A 26849-nucleotide genomic window follows, 5' to 3' on the forward strand; every position below is an offset into this window, starting at 1 on the left:
CTAGCCTTCTTCCATGGCCTAATCGAGTTTCCTTTCTTGAAATGAAATGAGGAAGAAGATCGTGCAATGCAGGCGCTTTTACTGTTCTCGGGGCAGCGTTTCACAATTCATAGTCCCTCCTGCCGTTGACCAGCATGATCTCTCTCTCCTGTATATGCGTCCAACCCCAGCCTGGTTTGAGAACCTTGGCAGAGGGGCGGGGGGTGATGAGCAGGGCAGGCTCCTAGCCCAACTTGGCAGTGAAGACTGCCAGGCCCTGCTGTCCCAGGGGCATGACTGCCACGGCTTCCACCTCCCCACCCCCACGGGTGGGCTTCTGGAAGTGGATCTCCAGGACGTCTTGTAACTCCGGGCCATCCAGGACATCGGGAATGTTGAGCACCAGCACCGAGTGGGGCACTGGCAGGGACCTGATCTGGAAAAGGAGCCAGGAGCTGGGCAAGGGCTCGTGCAGGTTGGGCTGGGGGGTCGGGGCGGGGCAGAGGTCGGGGCAGGTGGCGACCGTGGGAGTATGGGAGGGGGCAGGAGGCCTGGAGAGGTTGGCAGCGGGTAGGTCAGTGGGGTTTCAGGGCTGTGGTCCTTCCTTGGGCAAGTTTCTGGCAGGCAGACAGGTTACCGGGTCCAGTCCCCATCTTCCACCTTCCCACTTACCTCAGCCTTCTGGATCTTTCCACTCACGTAGGGAGAGACTCTCAGAGGGAACTGCTGCTTACCCAGTGGCACTGTGAACTGGCCCGTCTGGCACAGGTGCTGGGCCACTGCAGGGACAGGGAGCGGGGGACCTTCAGCATCAAGGGCTCCCCCCTCCTGTGGCCTGGTGCCTCTGCTCTCATCTCGCAGACAAGGCCCTTACCTGTATCCTTAGCGAAGCCCAGCATGACACTGCCTTGCAGCAGTTCCCGCGTCTCCACATCGCCACCCCCGTTCTTGCTCTTGCCAAAGAAGATCTCCAGCTTGTCCAGCAGCTCCTCCTCACTTAGCTTAAGCCCGGCAGGAAACCCACTGACCAGTACTCTCTGTTCATTCATCTGGCTGGACACCTAGGGGGAGGCAGGAGGGAGTCATCCCAGGCACACCCCACTCCCTTGTGCCCAGGTGCATGGGGCCCCGTGCAGATCCCAGGGCCCTGCCATTCTGTCACCTGGATGGTGGTCAGCATGGGCAGCTCCAAGGGCTGGACCTGCACCCGCAGTCGGAACCCTTCCACATCGATCGTGTGCTCCGTCTTCTGCAGCACCTGCTTGGCCACTGGGTGGGGGAGCAGGGTCAGTACTTAGGAAGCCTCCCAGCCTCCCTCCCAAGGTTTCCTGGAGCTCACCATTGGGGTCATCAAAGGTGACCAGAGCAGAGCCTCCAGGCAGAGGGTAACAGATCCGCAGGTTAGAAACCACAGACTTGGTTGTTTCCTTGCCCTGCTGAATGTCTCCTCGGAACACCAGGGGGGTCTCAGGCACTGGGAATGGGATCTGGAGGTGGGGGAGGAGAGGCTGATGCAGATTTCAGGGTTGGGAGAGCGCCCCACTCCCAGGAGGAAAGCACCCTCAATTACATGCCACTGATGCTGAGTGCCAGGGATGAACACTGAAAGAAGAGCTGGGTAACTAAGCGGATGAATGTGGGCCAAGCATGTACTGGCACTTTACATACAAAATCTTAGTTTGTCCTCACACAAGCCTGTGAGGTAGGTAGCTCCACTTTACAGAGAAGCAGACAGGTTCAGAGAGTTCAAGTAACACACTCGAGGTCACACAGCACGGAAATGGCAGAGGCAGTAGTGAAACCAAGACCTCCCCAGCTCTTTCTACCAGGCCATACCCCCTCCCAGCTTACCTTGTCTTGGGGGTTGTCCCTGAGCTTCCTTTTCAGCTCCTGTAGCCTGGTCTTTAGTTTGGCCTGTTCCTCCTGAAGGGCTTGGAGGGTCTATTGGAGCAGAGGGGAACAACCAGACATCCACCTGCCTTTCCAGAGAATGAATGACCCAGGGAAAGGGGGCCGCTATTCTGGACACTCCAGGAGCAGAGTTGGTGCTCAGCCCGAGAACAGCCCAACCCCTTTACCTTGCCCTGGGCTTGTCCTGGCCCAGCCTGGCTGCCCCCATCGCAGCTGCTCTGAAAGGCAGGAGCCTTTGCAGCAGCCACGGCTGGGTCATTCCTGGAGACCCAGAGTTTAACAAACACTGATTGAGCTCCTGCTATGAGGTACTGGGCACGACACAGGCAGTGGAAGAAAAGGGTCCAGCGCTTAGGCCCGTATAAAACGGTACTCAAGGGACTTCCCTGGTGGTCCAGTGGGTAAGACTGCACTCCCAATGCAGCCTGTCTGGGTTCGACCCCTGGTCGGGGAACTAGATCCCGCACGCATGACACAACTAAGAGTCCGTATGCCGCAACGAAGATCCTGCATGCTGCAACTAAGACCCAGCACAGCCAAAATAAATAAATAAATATTTCAAACAGACAAACAAACAGTACTCAAGACAGTGCACAATCACACGACTGATGGTGGAGGACAGCGGGAATTTGGAGGAGGGACCGTCCCAAAGGGGTTAACACAACTAGGGAGGCCTCGAGGAGTAGTAGGAGCTTACAGCTGCAAGATGTCATAAGACTATCAGCTAACATGTGCTAAGCCCTTTATATGGATTATACCACTCATGTCTTGCAACAACCTTATGAAATAAACACCCTCTTCTTATTTTGCTGATGAGGCAACAGTAGCTCAGAGAGATCAAGTGACTTACCTGAAGTCATCTGGCCCTAGGCAGTCTGACTCTCGACTCTTAGTCTCTGCTTTACAGTGAAGAAATCAAACTCAGAGTAGGGGAGTAATTTACCCCACATCTCCCAGCTTGTCCCATGACTGCCACCCTTTCTGCTGTACCAAGCAGCCTTTCAGGCTGGGTATGATTTGGAGCAGATCCAGAGAAAGCTGACAAATGGGCAGGGGAGTGACACCAGGGATGGGAATAAATGCACCTTTGTTTGTGGGATGGAGAGCTCACCCTGTGGTTGGAAGCCTGATAAATAAGGTCAGCTCAGGGAAGTGTGAGCTCACTGGGGAGGACGGGACTCTGTCCTGGCCATCTCTGTGTCCCAAGTGTTCAGCAGAGTCCCTGGCACAAAACAGGCATTCAGTAAACCCGTGTTGAATGAATGAATGAAGTGAGTGAATGAATGAAGTGAACGAATGACAGAACGGGAACATATTACAGTGGGCGTTGAATAATTCAATGTGAGTTCACTCTATTTTAAGCAGAAGAAAACTAGGGCTTAACCAAATAATGCCAATTAATGAGTAGTGAGAAATAATCAGTGACTTTCAGGGTCAGTTACATGACATCAATGAGTCAGGGGAGCAGGTGCAGTGTGATATGGAGAGGTGGGGACTCTTACATCCTGCAGACAGCATGTCCCAACTAAAGTGGCAACCCCTTCTCGGCTCTAGCCAAATTTTTTCACATGGAATGTGGTCTCAGTATCCTATATCTTCCCATTTCTAAGGGAAACCAGAAATCTGGATTTTTATTTGAAAAAGATGGCTTTATTTTATTTTATTTTTTTGCGGTACGCGGGCCTCTCACTGTTGTGGCCTCTCCCGTTGCGGAGCACAGGCTCTGGATGCGCAGGCTCAGCGGCCATGGCTCACAGGCCCAGCTGCTCCGCGGCATGTGGGATCTTCCCGGACCGGGCCACGAACCCGTGTCCCCTGCATCGGCAGGCGGACTCTCAACCACTGCGCCACCAGGGAAGCCCAGATGGCTTGATTTTAAATAAATATGAAAAATAAAAGTTGGATTCAGTCTTTAATCCATCCTCTTTTTACTTCTGCTTTAAATCTTGATCTAATTATACATATTGTTTGAAAATCTAGTAATTGGCAATGCTATTTAATAAATAGCTTTAAATAAATAAATAAGTAAATTTAGTTTTAAAAGCTTCATAATTACAGTTTAAAAAAAACATTCAAAAACGTCCATCCACTGGTGAATGGATACAAGGAAAAACAAACAAACAAACAAAACAATTCAGGCCAGAGAGTTTATCAGTGGGAAAATGGGGAACTGGTGAAGATTTCTGAAAGGGGGAGTGAGGTGATGGACACAGTGTTGAAAAGAGCGCAATCCGGTCATCAAAAAATGGACAGAAGACCTAAATAGATATTTCTTCAAAGAAGACATACAGGTGGCCAACAGGCACATGAAAAGATGCTCAATATTGCTAATTATTAGAAAAATGCAAATGAATACTACAATGAAGTATCACCTCACACCAGTCAGAATGGCCATCCTTAAAAAGTCTATAAATAGGGGCTTCCCGGGTGGCGCAAGTGGTTGAGGGTCCGCCTGCCGATGCAGGGGACACGGGTTCGTGCCCCGGTCTGGGAAGATCCCACGTGCCGCAGAGCGGCTGGGCCCGTGAGCCATGGCCGCTGAGCCTGCGCGTCAGGAGCCTGTGCTCCACAACGGGAGAGGCCACAACAGTGAGAGGCCCGCATACCACACACAAAAAAAAAAAAGTCTATAAATAATAAAGGCTGGAGAGGGTGTGGAGAAAAGGGAACTCTCCTACACTGTTGGTGGGAATGTAAATTGGTGCAGCCACAATGGAGTACAGTATGGAGGCTCTTTAAAAAACTAAAAATAGAGTTGCCATATGATCCAGCAATCCTGCTCCTGGGCATATATCCGGAAAAGATGAAAACCCTAATTCAAAACAACACATGCACCCCAATGTTCATAGCAGCACTATTTATGATAGCCAAGACATGGAAGCAAGTTAACTGTTCATCAACAGATGAATAAAGGTGTTATATATATGTATGTGTGTGTACACACACACACACACACACACACAGAGGAATATTACTCAGCCATAAAAAAGACTGAAATAATGCCATTTACAGCAACGGATGGACCTAGAGATTACCATACTAAATGAAGTAAGTCAAGAAAGACAAATACCATATGATACCACTTATATGTGAAATCTAAAAAAAATGACACAGATTAATTTATTTATAAAACAAAAACAGACTCACAGACATAGGAAACAAACTTATGGTTACCAAAGGGGAAAAGGGGTGAAGGAGGGATAAATTAGGAGTCTGGGATTAGCAGATGCACACTATTATGTATAAAATAGATAAACAAGGACCTACTGTATATAGCACAGGGAACTATATTCAATATCTTGCAATAACCTATAATGGAAAAGAATCTGAAAAAGAATACATATATGTATAACTGGATCACTTTGCTGTACACCTGAAACTAACATAACATTGTAAATCAACTATACTTAAAAAAAAAAAAAAAAGCTGGCAGTGATGGCAGGATGAACTGGAGCAGCAGGAACTGGGGAGTGGGGAGAACAAGCCCAGATCTGTGGCTCTAATTCTCACAGACGTGACAGGAGCTGACCTGAACCTCTGGCACTGGGCACAAGGAGCACACACAGATGAGTACATCTCAAGAGGAAAAGCTGCCAGACTCCGGATGCTGTATTAAAGCGACAGAGGGGACAGACTGGAGAGGCGATGCAACACTGAGGTTGCAGACTTGGGTGTCCAAGGATTTGGTATAATGTCATTGACCCAGCAGGCAAGGGAAGAGAGCCAGTAGTTACTGGGGACCTGCTAAGTGATCGGCACAGTTGGACTCCATCCCATTTAAGTATCACAAAACTGCCTCCTGTCTCCAACTCCCAACTGAAACTTCTCTATCACAGACTTCTTAAGGACAACACAGGCTGATTGTAGTCACTTACTTGAATTCAACTATACATGCTATTTATTTACTTAACTAACATGATAACTTGGTCTCTAAATGCAAGCCAGTATCCACCTGGTACTCAACTGAAAAAAGAAAACGGATCCATTTTACACTGAGCTCATTGAGAGACTGTAAATTCTGGATACTTAGGGGTGAGTTAATGATTTGAGGTTCATTTGACTACATGCATTCTTCTGCCTTACTTGCCAAGTTTAGAACCTAACAACCCCTAAGATAAAATCTCATGCTATCTGTGTTCATCATAGCAGTACTGAGAGGCAGTGTAATATAGCAGTTAAGAGCACAAGTTCTGGGGCCAAAACTCCGGGGCTTACATTCAGCTCCTCTTACTACTGCCAAGACAATGGGCAAGTTATTTAACTCTCTGTGCCTTGGTTTCTTCATCTGTAAAGTGGGAATAGCAATTTCTACCTATGTATAATTTTATTTGGAAAAGTAGTTCCCGGCATATGATGAGTGCTATGTTAAATGTTTTGTATTTTAATAATCCCCGTTTGATAGTTGAGGAACCTGAGGTTCATCAAGGTTAACTAATGGTGGGAGTTCCCTGATGGCCTGGTGGTTAGGATTCCAGGCTTTCACTGCTGTGGGCTGGGTTCAATCCGTGGTCGGGGAACTGAGATCCTGGAAGCCACGTGGTGTGGCCAGAAACAAAACAAAAAAACCCACAAAAAACAAAACCAAACAAACAAAAAAACTTTGGCCCTAATGGGCCAAAGTAAGTCAAACCCAAGGCTGTTGAAGACACAGAGTGTCAGGGACAGGACTTGGTGGCTTGGACTCTGGGTTAGAACAGTATGTGGTAATAGTAGAAGCCAAGAGGATGGAAGAACTCATTCAGGGACAGAGCCCTTAAAAATGTGATCTTTGAAGATACCTAGTCAGGGGTCAGGAAAGATAAAGGAATGCAGAGAAGAAAAAGAAGGCATGGGGACTTCCCTGGTGGTCCAGTGGGTAAGACTCCGTGTTCCAGGCAGGGGGCCTGGGTTCGATCCCTGGTCAGGGAACTAGATCCCACATGCATGCCACAACTAAGAGTTCACATGCCACAATTAAGAGTCCGCATGCCGCAACGAAGATCCCATGTGCCGCAACTAAGACCCGGTGCAGCCAAAATAAATAAATAAATGTTAAAAAAGAAAAGAAAAAGAAGGCATGGTCAGGGCCAGGATTAGGTAGCATCATAGACACAAAGGAAGAGGAGTGATGAAACAGAGGCAAAAGAAAAGGAGGGCTACAGGAAGTCCCCTCCCTCATTTGCTTCCTTATTCACTCATGCAACGATCAGCTACCAGGCATCTACCACGTGTCGGGCCCTGTTCTAGGCTCTGGGGACACAGTAGTGAACCAAACAGACAAAACTTCCCTGTGGAGTTTACATTTTAGGGGATGAGCCAGATAATAAACACAATAAATAAGTAAAATCTGCAGTATGTTAGTGATAAGTGTTATGGACAAAAACAGCGAAGGGAGGACAGAGAATGTTGGAGTACAGTTTTAACTGGGGTGATCAGAGTAGGCCTCGCTGAGATATTTGATCATATACTTGAAGGAGATAAAGGAGTCAGCCGTGTGTGTATGTGGGGGAAAGTTTTATGCAGAGGGAGCGGCAAGTGCAAAGGCCCTGAGGTGGGAGTTTGTTGTATGTATTTGAGGAACATCAAGGAGACCAATGTGGCTGGAGCAGAGCGAGTGAGGGGGGAGTGGTGGGAGATAAAGTCACAGAGAAAACAGAGTGGGGCCATGAAGGGCCTTTCACATAAAGTGAGGTGGGAGGCTGCAGGCAGGCTTAAATGCTAACAGGATAACTTGGCTGTTGTGTGAACAGACTGATGTGGGGAAAGGGCACTAACAGGGAGACTACTAAGGAGGCCATGACAGTGTCCATGTGAGCAACGCTGATGGCCTGGATCAGGTGGTAGCAGTGGAGGTGGTGAGGCGTAGTCAAGAGTTTAGATTGATTGAGGGAATTCCCTGGCTGTCCAGTGGTTAGGACTCCACACTTCCACTCCAGGGGACACGGGTTCAAACCCTGGCTGGGGAACTAGGATCCAGCAAGCCACGCAAGCGTGCCACAAAAAAAAAAAAGAGTTTAGATTGATTCAAGTTGCTGATGGATTGGAAGTAGGATGTGGAAGAGAGACGAGTCTGTGATGACACTAAGCTGTTAGGCTTGAGCAACTGAGGGGAAGGAGAGCCATTTGCCGAGATGGGAAATACGTTGGATGGAAGAGATTGGGGTTTACTTTGAACATATTAGGGATGAAGTGCTTATCTGACATCCCAGTAGAGATGTAGAGTGGTGGTTGCCTCTATGATGTGGCATCCAGGGAAGGGGTCCAGGCCATGAGTATAAATTTGAAAATTATCCAAGCAGAGACACTTAAAGTCACAAAATTAAATGAGATCAATATGTAGAGGTCCAAGGGCTGATTTCTGGGGCAACCAACACTAAGAGATCAGGGGAACAAGGAAGAACCAGCCAAGGAGAATGCAGAGGAGGGGCTAGTGAAACCTGAGGGAGAGCAGGCATGAAGAACAACACGTTTAAGGCAGAGGAGCCCGCAGCTGTGCCCAGTGCTGCTAACAAGCCTTCTGCCAGGAGGCATGAGAATGACTGCTGAGATTGAGCAACAAAAAACAGTCCTGCTTATCATAAGGAGATGGTCAGTTCACGTACAAGAATGATTACAGTAGCCTTGTTTACAATGGAAAAAAAAAAGAAATCTACATGTCCAACAAGAAACAGCTAAATATAAAATATTTAGCAATTAAAAGACAGTAATAAAGAACATTTAACATGAAAAAATGCTCACAATAAGCAAAATATAAAGCTGCCTGTACATTCCCTATTCTGATGATTTAAAATGTTTTAATTCATGAGGATATTTATCAATGCATAAAAATTCTGGGAAGATAGACATCACAATGTCATTAATAGACTCTGTCTCTCAATAATGAATTTAGGGTGATTTTTTAAAAATACAGTTTCCTGGGCTTCCCTGGTGGCGCAGTGGTTAGGAGTCTGCCTGCCAATGCAGGGGACACGGGTTCAAGCCCTGGTCCGGGAGGATCCCACGTGCCACGGAGCAATTGGGCCCGTGCGCCAGAACTACTGGGCCTGCACTCTGGAGCCCATGAGCCACAAATACTGAGCCCACATGCCACAACTACTGAAGCCCACGTGCCTAGAGCCCGTGCTCCGCAACAAGAGAGGCCACCGCAATGAGAGGCCCGCGCACCGCAACGAAGAGTGGCCCCTGCTCGCCGCAGCTGGAGAAAGCCCGCGCACAGCAACGAAGACCCAACACAGCCAAAAATAAATAAATTAAATAAATTTATATTAAAAAAATACAGTTTCCTGAATCCACCTTCCTTCTTTCCTTTCTAATATGTAAAGGCCCTTTAAGAGAGCACTTTTACCAGAGTGGGAGGAGTGAGGGGTGGCTGAACTGGGGAACTGGCAATGTTAACAATAATGAACATGTATTGAGCACTCAGTATGTGCCAAGCAGCGTGCTCAGTTTTTACTGTGTATTTTAGGGATTGTTTAGTTTAATTGTGGCAGGTAGCTATTCTTGTGTGGAAGTGTTACCATCATTCCCACCAAATAGATAAGGAAATGGGGCTTAGACTGTAAACTTTAGAGAGGCTAATAACTTACCCAGGGCCACACAATTGGAGGAACCAGGATTTGGAACCAGGCAGGCTGGCCTCTAGAGCCTGTGTCTTCCTTCAACATTTGAGGGGCAAATGAAAAATTTCCAAGCAAGAGACCTATATATTTGTAACAGACGGGGTAGTATCAGGGAGAAAGACTGAAGAAACTAGGGAAATGAGATTCATTCACTCAACAGCTGTTTATTGAGCACCTACTGCATGCCAGGCACTGTGCTGGGCACCGAGGATCAAGGGTGAACAGGCTGAGACAGAGGACCAGCCTGCAGAGGGCTTAGTCTAGCACGAGCAGGGGCGATCAGGGGTTGGGAAAGCGGAGACCACAGCAGACAGGGTAACACTTCTTCCCCTTGCCCTGAAAAGAGGTCAAGGTGACATTTAGATGGAAATATAAGGAGGGGAGGAACTTGTTGAGGAAGATCTCAGGAGATAAAGGTTGGAGCAATTCTTAAACTTTTTGGGGTCACAGAACCCTTTGAGTATCTAATGAAAACAATGGATTCTTTCTCCAGAAAAATGCACATCCACACAAGGAATTCACGATCCCGAGATGCAGGTTATAGAACTGTCTCTGAGGCAGTGGATTAGGGGACCAACTCCCTTGCAGAGAGGTCATCCCAGCCGTCACTCCCCAGACCTGTAGCAGGTCTAAGAGATGGGTAGGGAGAGGGTTGCCTGCCAGGCCCTGGGATACCTGTAGATTCCTGGCCAAGAGGAGCATTCCTCTTGGATTCCCCCGACCCCCAAGACCCTCCTCTCACCATCATGGTCTAAGGTCCAGTTAGCAAGGGCTGAAGCTTCAGAGCTGGCACAAACTGGCAGGGTCCAACGCGACTGAAGTCTTGCTTGCACTTTGAGGAGTTTTGGTCTCCCCAGCAGAGCCTGAAAGACACTTCTTATGGTTCTTACGCAGGTTCTTTGCTTTCACTTTCATTTCAGTAAAGTCCCTGCCCTTCCGTACTCCACCCCTGGGTGGCTTCCTGGTCTTCGAACTTCCCCCAGCTGTGAGGCCTCAGGGGAAGTTACCCCACAAGCAACTACAAACTGAATGCTGGCCCCAATCAGCCATTCATTCCTAACCTAGCAATCCCAGCACAGGCCTATTGGTAGAATTTTGTCTGCTTTGTTAATGGCTATTTCCCAAGAGCTTAGAATGTTGCCCAGAACATGCAGATGTTAATAACTGAATGAGAAATGCAACCAGGACAGATAAAGCCCCATCAAGTTGACGAAGCTGTAGCAACAGCCAGCACTTGAGAGCTGTTATGTGCTCAATACCAATTCTGCTTCCCATGAATTAACTCAAACTTCAAAACAACCCCTTGAAGTTGGTTCCATTTTCCCGATGAGATTCTAAACTTGTGAGGCACAGAAGTGCAGAAACCTGCCCAAAGTCACATTGCTAGGAAGTGATGCATGTATCCAAACCTGGTTGGAACAGTATTTGAACTTGAATTTTTAGTTAAAGGAGGGTTTAAATATAGTTCCGTTTGTGACTGTTGAGTGTGAGTGTGACTTACTGGAGACATCGAACACTTAAGGGTGAGGGGCTTCCCTGGTGGCGCAGTGGTTAAGAATCTGCCTGCCAACGCAGGGGACAAAAGTCTGAGACCTGGTCCGAGAAGATCCCACATACCGGAGAGCAACTAAGCCCCTGGACCACAACTACTGAGCCTGCGCTCTAGAGCCCGTGCTCCAAAAAGAGAAGTCACCGCAATGAGAAGCTCACGCACTGCAACGAAGAGTAGCCCCCGCTCACCACAATTAGAGAAAAGCCTGCGCGTAGCAACGAGGACCCAACGCAGCCAAAAAAAAAAAAACAAAACACACTTAAGGGTGAGATGAGTCCAATGAATATACATAAAACAGTGCAGGATATAAGTTTTCTATTTTCACCTAGTCCAGGGCTTCCCACTCAGAGTAACTTACTGAGCCCCTTTCTCATGCCCCCACTCCTCACCCCAGCTGAAAGTGTGCCAAGTGTGAAGCTTGGCAAATAGGGCCATTTGAATCCTAGTTCCATTTAGTGACTTAGTATTAGCTTGCCTGGAGAACCTATTTCATCAGTAACACCAGTCACAGTTAAGTGTCCAATGAGAGGTAAAATGCTATAGAAGGGCCAAACGCCTTTCCTGTAACAGTGGTGACAATCCAGAGCCCCACCCCCTTCCTTGCCTGTCTCTGCTAGACAGACCACTTGGGGACCTCTCCTTGGTCCCACTAGGAATGGCTGCTCTGTGGCTCAGGCCTTCATTGTTGGTGTCCATCCCCATCTAGAGCAGTTCTCCAGTGTGGTCCTCGTCCAAGCAGCACCAACATCACTTGACAAGATGCTGAATTCTGACCTACCAAATCTGGCACTCCGGTTTAACAAACCACCTCAAGTTAGTGACTCTTAATCCAAAGTAGATGATGTCCACTCAGAGGGGCCTTTGGTTGTCACACGGGGTGGGGGTGGGGGAACAGTTCTCTAGATATGTAATGGGTTGAAGCCAGGGATGCTTAAACAATTCCACACCTAAAAATGTCCAGAGTAGCTCTTTTGGGGAAACAGTTCAATATGACATTTTACCCACTGAGTTAGACCATTAAAGGATTATGAGGCTATGGACAGAAGTAGCCCATGTCTCACAAAGGCAGATGTACCTTTTATTTTATATTTTCCCACAGTCCCTCATTGTATGAATGTTCTTTCCCAGTCTAATAACAAGAAGGAAGCAGACACATGGATTTTTTTTTTTTTTGTATTTTTGTATTTGTAATGACTGAAACAAGACAGACCTAAAACCGCAGCTTCTGAAAGAACCATTTGTTCTTGCCGGTCTTGTATCTAGAGGGGGGAAAAAAGGACACTAATGAGGGGAGGAATCACAGAAGACAAAACTGTCTTCATGGGGAACAGTGAAACCATACTCCAGCATTCACTACCAAAGCCTACTTACCTCTCCTCAAACTTGACCTTGGCCTCTCGTCGGGCCTTGCGTTTGAGAGCAGGGTCTCTGAAGACATCCTTGTTGACAACAGTTTTGTCCAAGGGGATATCCACAGAGTACCTGGGGACAATGGCAGGAAGGTAGGAGCAGCCCACATGCTGCCAGGGCCTTCACCCCTCCGCCCCACTCCTGGGACATTGGCACGTTAAGGTCTGACTCCACAGGAGCTATCATCAAAACTGTGCTAAAGTCCTGATGATATTCTTTGGAAATGTCCAGTTTTAACAAACTCATTTACATAGATTCAAGCCACTGAAAAACTTCACAATTCACTCTCAGTTTCCCACAACTACCCTACCCTATAATAACTAGTATCCTTGAGAGTGGAAGAAGGCAGGCCAGATTCTATGCCTGTGTTTACTGTGGCTGGAAACAAATGGAACAACCTTTACTCAACACTTCAAAGAATTTTCAGGTGAGGAGACAGACAGATCAAGAGCAAGTTTGGAAGAGGTTTTTCAATCCGGCTTTGCCAAGTCAGGGAAATCAATAGAAAACAACAGGAAAGTGAACACTTCCAAGATGGATTAAAGAGGCGACACTGGAAACCACGGCCAAATGACAAATTGAAAATGATGTCGCTTCCACTGGAGCGGCTACAAGGTTGTCTCCTTATTCAGCAGGGCAGAGAGTGGGAAAAGTTAGAAAAAGTCACTTTCATTCCCATTCTTGAAACGCTCACCTTGTAGGCATGAGATGATTATAATTATAAACTTTCACGAAAGACTTGATCTTTGACCTCTTGGCAATTTTCTTCTTGCCCATGGCAGCTGTCACTTTGCGGGGATAGCGATCAATTCCAGCCACCAGAGCATGGCTGTAGGGTCGGTCTGAGGTGCCGTCATCAATGTTCTGAGTGAGCAATTACATGTTATTGCTATTGAGGCCCTTTGCTAGATGTAGGGCGTGTATAGAAAGAACACCGTCAACCCCTAGGCCTCTGAGACCCACTATTATAAAAACGACACAAAGCAGACATTCTAAGTGCTATGCTAGATGCCCAAAGAGTAACAGGGAAAAGGGTGGTTTCCTTCCCACCAGGAAAAATCCGGAAGGGTTCCTGGGAGGCAAGAGATTTAAAATGTAACAACAGTTAACAATTATGAAGTGATTGCTATATGCCAAGCACTAGTTCTCAGGACTTTACATCTCTTAACCTCCTCCAGGATTGCACTGCTAGGAATGGTTAGAGGCAGGATTCCAAACCTGGCTGCCTAACTCCAAAACCAGCCTCAGGCAGACGGAGGAAAGGGAACCAAGGGTGCCCCGGTGTCCCCAACAGTCAACAGCAGTGGTGTATGTGGCCAGAGCTTAGGAAAATCTCATAAAAGGCTAAAGACGTAGGTAAAAGGCAAACAGTGAACGGCTAGATTACGCTAAGTAACCATTTTAACTAGTAACAATTTCTCCTCTTTTTACGGAGTCCCAGCTGCAGAACTTACTACCTGTTTGACCTCAGGTTAAACTTAACATCTCTAAACCTTCGCAGTAGAAAGTAACCTTACAGTTACCGCAAGGATTGCACATGACGACACCTATAAGGCAGTGCCAGGTACCAAGCAAGCATTCAATAAACGTCAGCCATTAGTATTACTTAAAACCTCTCTGATAGAAAACGCGTTGGGTGTCAGCTGTCCAATTCAACTCCCATTTGTTATTATGCGTCTTTCTCTCTCAAAAGCTCTCATGCATTCAACTCCCCCCCCAACATTCGCAATGCTCAGTGGGTAATGCCCCCAAACTAGGTCTTGAATTCCAAGTCGCCCGCCCGCCCCATTCACGGGATACAAAGGGGCACAGGTTCGCGAGGTTGGTACCTTTACGATGACCGCTTTGCGTCCGGAGTAGCGACCGGCCAGGACCAGCACCACCTTCCCGGGTTTCATGAACTTGCCCATGTCTGCAGAGAAAAGAAAAAGGGCCGCTCAGAAACCCGCCAGCTCAGGCTGTGGGCCCGGAACTTCAGCGGCGCTCACTGCGTCTCGGCTCAGGCCGCCCGCAGGTACTGCTCTCAAGACAGGATCCGCTACGAAACCATCAGAGACCGAGGAATGAAAAGCACCCGGCACCACCCCGCAACTCAACCCCCAGTCCGCGGATGGCTGCGGATTGTAATACCCTGCCCCAGCCGCTCCTCACCGGCAGCAACCTCTCGGGCCTACAGCAGAGAAAGAAAGAGCACTTCCGCTTACCTTTCACCCCGGGGAGGGTGACCTCACTTCCTGCCCCGCCCCCTCGGGCTTCTTCCCGCCTCTTGCGTGGCGCTCAGAATCTGTGTTGAGGGCGGAAGAAGCTCTTGAAGGGAAAGGAAGGCCTGGCAGTTTTTTTATTCAAATCAAACTTTATGAGCAGCTCCAGCAGTAGAAAGGGCAAAGGAGTTCTGCCTCCCCCGGAAGGCTTTTACGTGGACGCAGCTGCTCCTCTGCCCCCTGGTTGTAGTTCCTTTCTCTGGCGCTAGCGGGTGGGGGGAGGCACAGTTTGAAATTTACTTCTTTTGCTTTGGAAGAGTAAGAAACAAAATAGGACATTTATTAGTACCAACTGTGTACAGTTACGCATAAGGAAGAGACGAAGATCAATCAAACAAGGGAACTTGCCCTCAACATTTAGAGGCTAATGATGTCAGAGACATTTCCGACCAGAATAAAGGAGGGAGATGAAGGACGATTATGGTGATACTAGCAGCTCTGTACGCTGTGTCAGGCCAAGTTAATCTATTTACGTGTATTATCTCTTTTGATCCTCATAACGACAATAAGAGATAAGTAATGTTATCTCCATTCCACAGTTGAAGATACTGTGGTTTGGGAAGGTTAAGTAATTTGCCCCAAATCCACAGCTAGTACGTGATCAAGCTGGGAACTCAGATTCAAGCAGTCCTCCTGAGCCCATACTGTTTACCCAGTCACCAAATTGAGTACCCACTCTGTGCCAGGCAAGATGCTAGGCACTTTAGGTAAGTCAACTGCTATTTAATTCTCAGGAATCTGCATCTTGGGTATTTTCCTCCCATTTAGACATGAGGAAATTGAGATTTAGAGAGCCTAAGGCTCTGATCATCAAATCTGGGTTTGAACCCAGGTCTAGTTGGCTCTCAAACTGAATTATTTCCCATCACTTACTGGAAGAGTGTTTTTAGGTGGGTCCTTAGGTGTCTTCCGAGTTCAAGAGAAAGAGAAACCATCTTATAGTTTTTGCTCATTTGAACACTGACGAATCTATAGGATTGGTCTTGGGCAAGACGTGGGAACAATCAGGGTTTCATCATTTCTCTTCTTCAGGCTCTCCAAGGACCAATTTCCCCCGCAGCCCTCAGGACTTCATTCCAATAGTTTATCACCCTGATATGTACTTATATTTCTATATTTAATGAAAATGTTTTAATTTGTAATATGACATTGTAGAGTTGGAAAGGAACTCAGAAATCGTCTACTCTGTCCTCTCAAAGATGAGAGGAAAGTTCTAGAGCAGCAAAGTCACGGAGTTGGTGGCGCAGATCAAGGTTCCCCCGTTCCCAAGCCGCTCTTGCCACTGCACCACACGACCCTGTCCATGTCCACCTCCATGGTCTTCTTTCACCCTCCTTATCTGCTTTTGTGTCTTTTGCTGTTTCTCTCTTGGAAAACAGAAACCAAACCCTGAAATCTTATCATTGCCTTGAACTCTTATCACATACTAAAACTCTCCAAATCAAATTAGTAACTAAATCCTGTGAATTTTGCCTCATGTCTTTTAAATCTTTTCTATCCTTTTACACCTGCTCCCTAACTGATCCAGCTTCAGTTCTTTGTTTTCTCCAGTCCCTCCTCAAAACTTTGGGTGGGTCAAAAATTGCTTGGGATGCTTAAATATGCATTGCCAACTGAAGAGATTCCAGTTCAGGTCTGGTGTGGAGCCATGAGCTATAGATCTTATTTTTAGAAAGTTCTCTAAACACAACTCTTAAGTCCGCCACTTACCTGCCTGAAATCCTTCGCTGGCTCTCTGTACCAAAGTTTGAACTCTCACTCCCTTCCTATCTTCCTTGCAGTATAAGTTCCTGTCTCCTCCACACCCTTCACATACCACCTGGGTTCCAGCCAGCTCAACTACTCAAAGATCCGACCCCTTCTGAGCACCAGGGTCTTCACGCAAGCTGTTCCGTGTTTCGTTATTCTCCTCCACTGTAGCTGGGCAAAATCCTATCCATCCTTCAAGGCCACTCTAGAATTCTCCCAGGCAGAATTCATCTCTTCCTTCTCTATGCTCCCTCAGCAATCCAATCCACACTTCATTTTACTATAGAACATATTTCAGTTGGTTTGGATCAGTGGTTGTCAAAGTGTGGTCCCCAGACCAGCAGCATCAGCATAACAAGCATGGGAACTTGTTAGAAATGCAAATTCTCAGAGTTACTGAATAAAAAACTGTGGGGATGGAACCAAGCAATTTGTGGTTGTTTTTGTTTGTTTGTTTTAATTATTTATTTTTGGCTGCATTGGGTCTTCCTTGCTGCGCGCAGGGGGACTACTCTTCATTGTGGTGCTCTGGCTTCTCATTGTGGTGGCTTCTCTTGCTGCAGAACACAGGCTCTAGGAGCACAGGCTTCAGTAGTCGTGGCATGCACGCTCAGTGGTTGTGGTACACGGGCTTAGTTGCTCCGTGGCATGTGGGATTTTCCCAGACCAGGGATTGAACCTGTGTCCCCTGCATTGCCAGGCGGATTCTTAACCACTGCACCACCAGGGAAGTCCCAGCAATTTGTGTTTTAACAAGCTACTCAAATCTCCAATTGGCTTGCTACCTCCTTTGCTAAACTTTGTGTTCCTTGAAGGCAGGCAGAGATAAGTTCTGAGCACCTAGCCTGGCCCAAGCAGTTGGTGGGTGCTCAATAGTGAATGAATGAAGGCAGAGCATCTTGGAAATCTTTAACGATGCCTTGCAGATCATACAATGGACCCTGCACTTTCATTGGATACATATCCACGGCTCTCTTTCCTTCTGTTCTTGCATAGCCTTAGACCTCGGCTGACAGTCCCTCCTCTCCTCCTTCATCCTGTCTGCCTCACTCCAAGCCAAGCACAGACCTCTGTCCTCAGTTATAATACAGATGTTATCAGTGACTAGCAGCTAAGTGACTGCTGGCCTGCTGGCAGGCTTGTCTCTGTCTCTGCATGTCTCTAAGTTTCATGAAGAACTTGGCAGAGCAATGGCTATCTGCCCATCTCCCTGCAGCCTAGTCCTTTGGCAGCTGAAATTTCTGGCAGGCATGTGGAAAATACCTGTTCATCCACAAAGTGATGGTGAAGTGAGGGTGTGGATAAAGGAGAGAGAGGAACAAAATATCTAGAAGCAGCATGATACAATGAGGTAACATTAACAGTATAAAGACCATAGGATTTGGATTCAGGCAACTTGGGTTCAAATCCCAGCTCTTCCAACATGTAAACGTGGACAAAATATTTAACCTCTGCAGTTCAGTTTCCTCAGCTATAAAATGCAGATAATATTGTCCTGCCTTACATGTAGTGAGAATTAAATTAGGATGGCACACACACAAAATGCTTCTCATCATGTTAGCATAAAAGCCTTAATACCAGTTTTTGTGAGGACTGGAAACACACTGGGGTGATCCAGGGCTATGCCATACGACTAGAGCACTTATCACCCACCCTAAATGGTATCCAGACAAGTGAATTCAAAAGCGTCAGTTCCTAAAGTGGCATGTGTGGTGAGATATGCTGTGGGGATAGGACTGTAGGTCTGGGCAAGACGGGATGATAATGCCAACGACACTTTCTCATGAATTTGTTCAAGGGGGATAGTGGGGGAAACACCACCAAAGCTGAGTTGATCCAGTGCAGGGGACAGAGAAGAGGCAGAAATGCCAGGAGCCAGGCATTGCTCAAGGAAATACTCATCTGGATCAGATACGCTGACAATGCCCAGACTTATAAACCAAAGCCAACAGTCTCTAAGGTCTTTGCAGAGAAGCTACACAAAATACTATGATTTTATTAGCAACCACAGATACCATTTTTCACAACATTTTACACTTATCCTGTTTCACGTGAAGGAGGACTAATTCTAATGAATTATCAAGAATAGATCTTAAATAATATCTTACTGAAAACATTAAGTTAAAATGCACTACATAATAGTGCAGTCACGAAGCGCAGCTGGCAATTAAATACATGAACGATGGTAAATCAGTAGTGTTGGGAACCCATTTGGCTTTCCAGAAGGTGATATACTTTGCTCATTTTTGGTCAGTCCCAGAGCAGGATGCAAGCTGAATGGCAAATATGAACTAAAAAGGCTAAAAGAGACCCAATAGGACCAGTCTAGAGTCAGTTCTACAAGGAAATGCCAAGGCCCTTCTTTGTCACCAGTGATCTGCCACAGTTCCTACCCACGCTGTAGTATGATCACATGGTCAGACCTCCTCCACCATCCAGCCTCCAGGACACGTGGAACACACCTTGGACATGTTTCCTTCTGAGAAGCTGGGAGGTGCGCAGAGGAAAGGTTACTCGCCAGAGGACATGGTACCAGACGGTGGCTGTCCTGGTAAACCAGCTCCAAAACCGAAAGACCATCATCTGGGCTGTGAGGAAAGGACCACGTGGTCAGGGACAGATTTCAGTTCTTACCTCTACACGAAAAAGGGCTCATATTAAAATCAACTTTGGGGAATTCCCTGGCGGTCCAGTGGCTAAAACTTGGCGCTTTCACTGCTGTGGGCCCGGGGTTCAATCCCTGGTCGGGGAACTAAGATCCCGCAAGCTGCTCAGCGCAGCCAAATTTAAAAAAAAAAAAAAAAAAAAAACCAACTGTGGTAAACACCCTTAGAAATGCTGTTCTCAGATATTCCCACTCCTGGTTTTAGAGGCAGCTATGGAACACACAGGGCCTCCCCTGACCTTGGGGTCAGGAAGAAAGAGGCATCAGTATTCACAAAAGGAGTTTGAATTCTGACCTAGGACTCTCTCAAACCTGCTTCAAGTGAAGGAAGATGGCTCGCAACTTGACTGACAGGAGCCTTAAGTTGTATGTCTTCCAGGACCAACAACTCACTCATGCTGTCCCTCACCACCGTGAAGAGAATGGTTACAGCAACCCGGATTTTCTACAAATCAGACATGGCGTGAAGAGGGTGTGCCATGACTGACTTCTTTTCAACAGGCTCAAGTATATGTGCTCACATGCACACCGTGGTTACACGCCAGGGCAGAACCTTTTAACAAGAGGATCTCCAGCATATCTTTCTGAGATGCTAAGTTGATGGGGGAGAGAGACTTTGCATCATCTGGCTAGGGAAAATGTCTTTAGCCCCTCCTCCTCATTCTTGCTCTTATCCGAGAAGACTAACCATCTATCCTTACTGAGCAAGATGCTGGTCTGGGGCCAGGGCATTCTCATCAAAAGGCATCTTTGATGTTCTTGAGCTGGCGCACAGCCAGGTCTACAGGGAGGCTGAACTTGAGGCTGCTAAGGCGGCTGAGCAGGTTGAGGGCACTCTCAAAGCCCGTGTGTGCCATGTAGCTCCAGGGCTGGTAGTGGGGCTCGATGAGCGACCCCGACTTGCAGATGAGGTTCACCCAGGACACGAGACGCTGCTCATTCAGCGCCATGCACACCAAGGCCTTCAGCTCCGAGTCTGCACTGCGCTTAAACGGGTCGTGCTCTGTCAGCACCACGTGGATGGCTGTCAGCAGGCTCTGCTTGGGCGTCACCGCAGTGCCTCCCATGACAGGCAGGGCGAAGGACTGTGAGAGCTTCCGGGCGGGGGATTCCACGTAAGCACGGCCGTTCTTAGCGTGGTAGTACTTTACAAAGAGCTCCCAGGGGTGCATGGCCTCGGGGGCCGAGGAGAAGGCCGGCAGCAGACAGGCGATGGGGGCCATGACGAGGCTCATCCCCGGTGAAGAGGCGTACAGTCCATGGGCCAGCAGGTCCCTCACAGCCACAGTCAGCTCCTTCCGCACAGCCACGGTCAGCTCATCCTTGCCTCCCAGAGAGAGGTCCTGGAGGCTGGCGGAGCTGCTGAAATGGTCGTGCGCCTGGTGCCTCAAAGCCAGCTGCTTCACCCTGTCTACTGACACCTCCAGCCTCTTCAATAAGGGAGAGTAGTCCCTGTCAGCCTGGTCCCTCTGCCACAGGGTCTGCGGGATCTGGCCCGTGGCGCAACCGAACTGGCTAACAGCAAAGATCTGGAGCACTGCCAGCACTCGCCGCATCAGGTGCAGCCCTGTCTCCCGAACTCTCTTCATGTCTTCTGCCTTCGCTGCGTAGAAAACACAACGACTCATCAGTGAGAGGCCATAGTGGTCAGAGGGACAGTCAGCAAGTCACAAGCTGAGATCCAGTCTTGCTTCTGAGCCACAGCATGGGTCCCACATGAAGCCAAGAGCCACCTAGGATGTCGCTGGGCTTACTTTTTTTGGTTAGTAATAACTATTTTGAGATATGATTCACATAACACTCAACTTACCCATTAAAAGTGTATAATTCAGTGGTTTTTAGTATATTCACAGAGTTGGGCAACCATCATCCCCCAAAGAAACCGTGTACCATTGGCATTTCCCACTCCCTACTTCTCCCCGATCCCCCAGCCTAGGCAACCCCTAATCTACTTTCTGTCTCTATAGATTTGTGCATTCTGGAAGCTGTACTTACTTTTGCTGTTTCCTGGAGGTGGTCTGCTGCTGCCAGTTCTGCAGGAGCCGTTTCCTGTCTTCCCACTGGCCTTGCACTCACAGTGTCCACTACCTGTCTGTAATGGGCTTCCTACTTCATCTGCAATCAGAGGTTACAAAGAGGAGACATTTATTTAGCCTCTTTTTGGCAGATTTTTAAAGGCAAAATACTATTTACTAGTGCCTACCACGTGACAAGACTTTTACAAATAGTATTTCATCGTGTGGAACAGTGACTGGCACATACTAGCTGGCTCAATAAATAACTGCTGAGTGAAGGAAGCATGAATCATCATTTTATGGAGGAGGAGAGCGGGACTGAAGTGGTTAGGAACCTGCCTAACCTCATTAGTCTACGAAGGACACGAAGCCAGTAAGGGGCAGGGCTGAGATTTTAACTCTCTGGTTTTAAAATCCATGTCCTTTCTACTCCATCATGCTGGCTCCCTTACTGAGTGATCAAACCTCTTGCATATACATCAAGGACTGGCACCTTTAGGTGTTAGTACTCAGAATACATATAATTATGATGACATCCAGCCACCCTTCTCTTTCCATCCCTCCTCTGACCTTGGATGAAGCTGATGAACATCTCGAGGTCTCGGATCTGAGTTTTCAGCTGCTCAACCAGCTGTTCTTTCACTCGGGCTGGGTTGACGATCTGAGCTACAGCTACATCCACACGCTGCCGAAGCTCCTCAGTGGACAGTGAGCTGAGGTCCTCGTTCAGATTCATGTCCAGTTTCTTTATTAACTCATCGATGATCACCTATCAAGACTACAAGCCATGAGCACACCCTTTGGAATTTTCAGGGAGAGGGTTAGGAAGAAGGAGAATCTTTACTAGTGTGCCTCCCTTCTACCCTTAAATGGAAATCAAATTTGTGAGAAAAATGGTGCAACTGCTGATCAAGGTGAGGGCACAGGCCTTTTACGTCTCTTATAGAAACAAGGACCCCTGGTTCCTCTCTGACAGAAATGGCTCCTCTCACTGCAAATTTTCTACCAGGCCAGGTAAATTTCACTCAAGAGAACAACAGTGTAAATGATCCAAAGCGGCTGATGATCCCAAAAGCCCCATAGTTAGCTTCCCCCCTGGCCTCCAAGAGAATAAATACTGATTTCCCTTAGTCTCTAGTCCTTCTCATCCCTTCTTGCCTTACTACTCTAGGCAACTAAAGGAAAAGCTCTATGAAACATCCAGGCGTGTTACAACCAAAATATCCTAGTGACAACATGAGGAACAATTTGAAAACCAGATAATGTATAACTCCAGCCCTGCCAGAAACACAGCCACATCACAGCTCCAGAGAGACAAACGTGTAACTGAGACTGTGTTTTGACTAACAGATTCACCTGTCTGCCCAGGTGTTGCTTTAATAAATACAGCATTAAAGTCAGGATTCCTGGAATATTTATTGACTGGTGCTGGGGGAGAAAACTAGTTTACATCATATGAAGTGCCCAAGTAGAACGGTTTCAATGATCAAATGAAATAAATTATTGCTGTTATTATTATTTATTACTACTATTATTAATAATAATAGCCACCAAAAAAACAAAAAAGAGCTCAATCATCACATTAGAAAGCTTTGGCATGTGTGTTTCCACATGTGAATAAAGACTGGTCCCAGGTAGCAGCAAAATTTCCCTTTGATATGGGCCAGCAGTGAGGCTGAGGGTGAGCAAGCTGGACAAGGCTGTCCTGCGAACGCTGGAAGGGACAAGGTAACCCGAGGCAGTGGAGGAGGCGCCTCTGGATCTGCTCACCCGCTGCCTTTCCAAGACCACGGACTGCGGCAGGGAGTCGTAACTGCCTTCCTGATAGGCAAACGTCTCCAGGTCATCGAGCTGCGTTTTGAGCTGCAGTATCAGTTCCTTCTGCTTCTCCCTTTGGGTTTCCAGATGTTCCCGTTTCTCCTGCTCACTCTAAGATGGGAAAAGATTTGGGTTGATTTCACAGGAAAAGAAAAAGTCAGGGCACATTATGAATTCTCTTAAGCCAATAATGACTAGTAAAATATAAAATGTTTCCAAGTAACCCGAATGAAATACAGAATTCATGGGACACGTTAAAAAATGAGAATAATTATTTCATCGGGGCAATTTATTAAATGCGTGTTTTCTTTAAGAAAGTATTTATCCTTCATTGGAAATAGGATATAAGTACAATGGGGCCTTTCATTAAGATTGCTTCCCACCCCCTCAGGTCTAGTTAAGATTGACACAATTTATCTCAGCCAAGACAGCCTCCCTGGAATTAAACATGCCATCCTCCAGAGCCAATTACCACAGAACAAGTCCTGAATACTTGCTACAGCCAAATTTTGCGAGAGAATCTGGAGGTAAGGGTGTACAGAGAGGCTTTATAACTCATATCAGTTTTCTTAAGGTCCAAAGCGCCTCCAATGTATTGCAAAATCAAACAAACACAGGTACCTGGGGCAGTGAAAAAAATTCAAAGCCAAGTAATAAGGGTGAGAAGGTAATTAGGTTTGAGAAAAAAAAAAAAAAAGTTCGAAAAGGTTCCCTGACCAGTGACGCCTTTTCTCACTGTTGGCCACCCAGTAGTTTCTACATTTAAATGATGAAAAACCCTTCGGAGAGGTAAAGCCTTGCCAATGTATTCTCAAATACTGGTTCTTCCTTGCCTTTTTTGAGTATCAAAAACAAAACAAAGCAAACTAGCAAATCATTTACAGGTGTAAGGCTGCATTTTAAACTAGATGTCTATAGGATATTAAATTTAATCTTAAAATGGTACTTACCAAGGCCTCCAGAAGTAAGGTATGAGAGAGAACAAATGAAAAACAACAAATTAACTGTTTGTTTAGCTATTTAAAAAGCAATCCCCTTGCTTTAGCTTTGCTCAATATGAAAGCAAGCCTTTTCTCAGGGGATACTGCCTCTCCAAAGCTTTCCCAGTGTCGTGGTTTTTTCTTAGAACCCTGTTCTTCTCCCCAACTTAGTGGCCTAGCTATTCTTTAAGAGGTTTCCTCGATTTCCCCAGGCAGAACCAATCACTTCCTCTGTATTTTGTACAAACTTCTACTCTAGCTCATGTCACATTATAATGATTTGTTTAGGATTCTGTCTCCCCAAGTCTATGAACTCCTTAAGGGCAAAGGCCCTGACTACCCCCAGGGCCTAGCACTGTGTCTGGCACAGGGTAAGCTCTCAGTACACATTTGCTGTATGTTACTGAACGCAATCAGGTTCAGAAGGCCACATTCCAAATAATGAACTCTTACGGAAAAAGTTGTCTAACCAGCCCAAAGGGAAAGGACTAGGAAAACTTTGTTTTTGTTTTCATTGTATCCCATCCCAACATCATGAAGCCAAAGAAGAAAGAAACCAGCCCTAGATCCTGATTCCATTTTCATGACTGTGCCTGCTGAACGCTGTTACCTGCCATGGTAATTACTGAGTATGCGATTTACTGGAGTGTGGGCAAACATGTTTACTAGGTGAGAACAATGAGCTCTGGTGCAAGGCAGGAAATAACAGAAATAATTTCCAGTATGAAGCGAGAGAAAATACTGGTTAAAAAAACAAAAAACTGGAACTGATAAGTAGTAAATCGTTTGGTTCTAACTGTCCCCACTTTGGCACCACCTGTTCATGTGTCAATATATGCACACAAGATTACAGCTGCTTATTAGGTGTTTTGAGCGCTACAGTTTTTTTTTTTTAAGTTGTACACTGTTTCTAAAAGTAAAAACGGACAACCAAAAGAGCACCACATCCACACCAAACCTTTGGTGCTCCTCACTCCTGAACAGGGCCTGACCACAGAAATTCTTTCTATCCTACCTGTTCCTTAAAAGTCTGGCAATTTGGGCTTCCCTGGTGGCGCAGTGGTTGAGAGTCCGCTTGCCGATGCAGGGGACACGGGTTCGTGCCCCGGTCCAGGAAGATCCCACATGCCGCGGAGCGGCTGGGCCCGTGAGCCATGGCTGCTGAGCCTGCGCGTCCGGAGCCTTTGCTCCGCAACAGGAGAGGCCACGACAGTGAGAGGCCCGCGTACCGCAAAAAAAAAAAAAAAAAAAGTCTGGCAATTTGAGGACTTGTGCAAGGAGCTGTGGGTATACGGAGAGAAGGGTGGAACAGTAAACACAGGACTGCACTGGAAACATTTCAGATTAAAATAAGCAAGTCAATATCTGCTGATAAGTCTTCTTGGTTAAAATCAATTTAAGTGGGAAGAAAGCCACATATGGGTTGTAACCTAAATAAGAAGGTGGAGAAAAAACAGCGAGTCTCTTCCAACAAGCTATCTACAATTGTGCACTTCCAGAGGTTCAAAGACTGTAAGGAAACGTCCCCTGGGGCTGTCATACAAATTCTCAGCATTCAATGTTGACTAACTGAATGAATCTTGTCACAGTTACCAAAGGGGCTTCCTTTAGAACACCTAGTTATTAAGTAGGATGGGGAAGGAGTTTCAAAATACCAGCATTAGGAAATTCACATAATTAGGACTTGTGTTTCTTACAATTACTAAGAGACCTTGCTGTTCACCAAAGCTCTCACCCAGACAAGAGTCTGAAGATCAAAGACATTCTCTAGATTCTAGGAAAGCACAGACAAGGAGTACATCTAAATTTCCATGGATTTCAATTCACTTGCTCTTCTCTAAGCAATTTTCTCCATCTCCAGGGTCGGAGAACTCTCACAACAAATGTGCTGAGGGCTTAGGTTCTTGAGGCGACAGCAAGGTGAGCGGGAGCAGCACTGTTTCAGTTGGCTGCTCTGTTGCCCTCTGAACACTCTCCTCGCTCATCCCTCTTCTGCCTCTCACCTCATCACACCTGCATCTCTTCCCACACCTTTGGTGAACACCTCTCACCGTCAGCTTCCCAGGCCTCTCTGTCCTCTTGCCTTTCAGCAGGTCCCGAACACCTGTCTGGTCTCTTCTGGGACACGCATAGCCACCTAGACGAGCCGGCTTCTCACCAGTGCTACCTCCGTCCGCGTTAGCATCGCCGCCCACCTACCCCTCTATTCCCATATCCCTCGGGGCGCGGCCCCAGCTGTTCACCTGGTCCTCGCCCCGCAACCGTGGCCGGTCCCCCGGCATCCCGTCGCCATCATCGCTGGTGGGGTCCTCTGGGCTCCCGCAACCCAGGACGTGAGGGCAGCCGCGGAAGGCAAAGTCCTCGAGCTCGCTCAGGAGGCGCTGCTGCTCCGCCGGCGCCCCGCGCACCACCTGCCGCAGGCGGAACTGCACCTGCGCGAAATGCGAGGACAGCGCGAGCAGCGCCGAGTCCAGCCGCCGCCGCTCGGCCCGCAGCCGCCGCAGCGTCCGGCCCGGCGAGTCCGGTGGGGAGCCCGGGGCCGCTCCGGGCTCCTCGGCCGCCGCCTCTTCCGAGAACGCCGCCGCCCCGGGCCCGGCCTCTGCCACCGCCCCCACCGGCGCCCAGCGCACTGCCTCGCACGGCGGAAGCGACTCCTCTTCCTCTTCTTCGTCCTTCGCCTTTGGTCCAACGGCCGCTACCCCCGTTACCGGTTCAGCAGCCGCTTCGAGAGCCGCCATGTTTCAGGAAACGCCGCCGGACGTCAGCCGCGCCCCCCGCTGCCATGGCAACGGCGCGCTGGCAGGGAAACCCAGAGGAGCGGATGGGCGGGGCCCAGACGTCACCTAGTTCAGACGTCATCCAGGGCCGGCCTTCCCTCGGGACTTAATTCTGGCCAGTAGTTTTTTTTTTT

At 47.6% G+C, this 26849-nt stretch overlaps 3 protein-coding genes across 7 annotated transcripts; all 3 read right to left on the bottom strand.

Moving 5' to 3' along the window:
• Nucleotides 1-62: 62 nt before the first annotated feature.
• IFI35 (interferon induced protein 35) lies at nt 63-10413 on the bottom strand. 2 transcript variants are annotated; one of them, XM_004282851.3, is made up of 7 exons: nt 10231-10413; nt 1831-1920; nt 1319-1466; nt 1142-1248; nt 854-1040; nt 652-758; nt 63-415 (listed from the first exon to the last, which is right to left on the bottom strand). In XM_004282851.3, the coding sequence occupies exons 1-7, from the start codon at nt 10234-10236 to the stop codon at nt 224-226; spliced, it is 837 nt and encodes a 278-aa protein (XP_004282899.1). In that variant the 5' UTR covers nt 10237-10413; the 3' UTR covers nt 63-223. The 2 variants fall into 2 exon arrangements, with proteins under 2 accessions (XP_004282899.1, XP_033266945.1); XM_033411054.2 differs by lacking the exon at nt 10231-10413 and adding an exon at nt 9456-9584.
• Nucleotides 10414-12136: 1723 nt separating this feature from the next.
• On the bottom strand, nt 12137-14675 carry RPL27 (ribosomal protein L27). 2 transcript variants are annotated; one of them, XM_004282850.4, is made up of 5 exons: nt 14602-14675; nt 14280-14362; nt 13145-13314; nt 12412-12522; nt 12137-12299 (listed from the first exon to the last, which is right to left on the bottom strand). In XM_004282850.4, the coding sequence occupies exons 2-5, from the start codon at nt 14358-14360 to the stop codon at nt 12251-12253; spliced, it is 411 nt and encodes a 136-aa protein (XP_004282898.1). In that variant the 5' UTR covers nt 14361-14362; nt 14602-14675; the 3' UTR covers nt 12137-12250. The 2 variants fall into 2 exon arrangements, with proteins under 2 accessions (XP_004282898.1, XP_033266693.1); XM_033410802.2 differs by lacking the exon at nt 14602-14675 and adding an exon at nt 14469-14492.
• Nucleotides 14676-16192: 1517 nt separating this feature from the next.
• Nucleotides 16193-26794, bottom strand: RUNDC1 (RUN domain containing 1). 3 transcript variants are annotated; one of them, XM_049701405.1, is made up of 6 exons: nt 26182-26794; nt 22911-23069; nt 21711-21909; nt 21121-21240; nt 19814-20728; nt 18910-19048 (listed from the first exon to the last, which is right to left on the bottom strand). In XM_049701405.1, the coding sequence occupies exons 1-5, from the start codon at nt 26674-26676 to the stop codon at nt 19863-19865; spliced, it is 1839 nt and encodes a 612-aa protein (XP_049557362.1). In that variant the 5' UTR covers nt 26677-26794; the 3' UTR covers nt 18910-19048; nt 19814-19862. The 3 variants fall into 3 exon arrangements, with proteins under 3 accessions (XP_004282897.2, XP_049557362.1, XP_049557363.1); XM_049701406.1 differs by having other exon boundaries at nt 18913-19048; nt 19827-20728; XM_004282849.3 differs by having other exon boundaries at nt 16193-20728.
• Between the last annotated feature and the right edge of the window lie 55 nt (nt 26795-26849).

Source organism: Orcinus orca, chromosome 19, assembly GCF_937001465.1.
Source record: "Orcinus orca chromosome 19, mOrcOrc1.1, whole genome shotgun sequence".
In the NCBI taxonomy this organism is placed as follows: Eukaryota; Metazoa; Chordata; class Mammalia; order Artiodactyla; family Delphinidae; genus Orcinus; species Orcinus orca.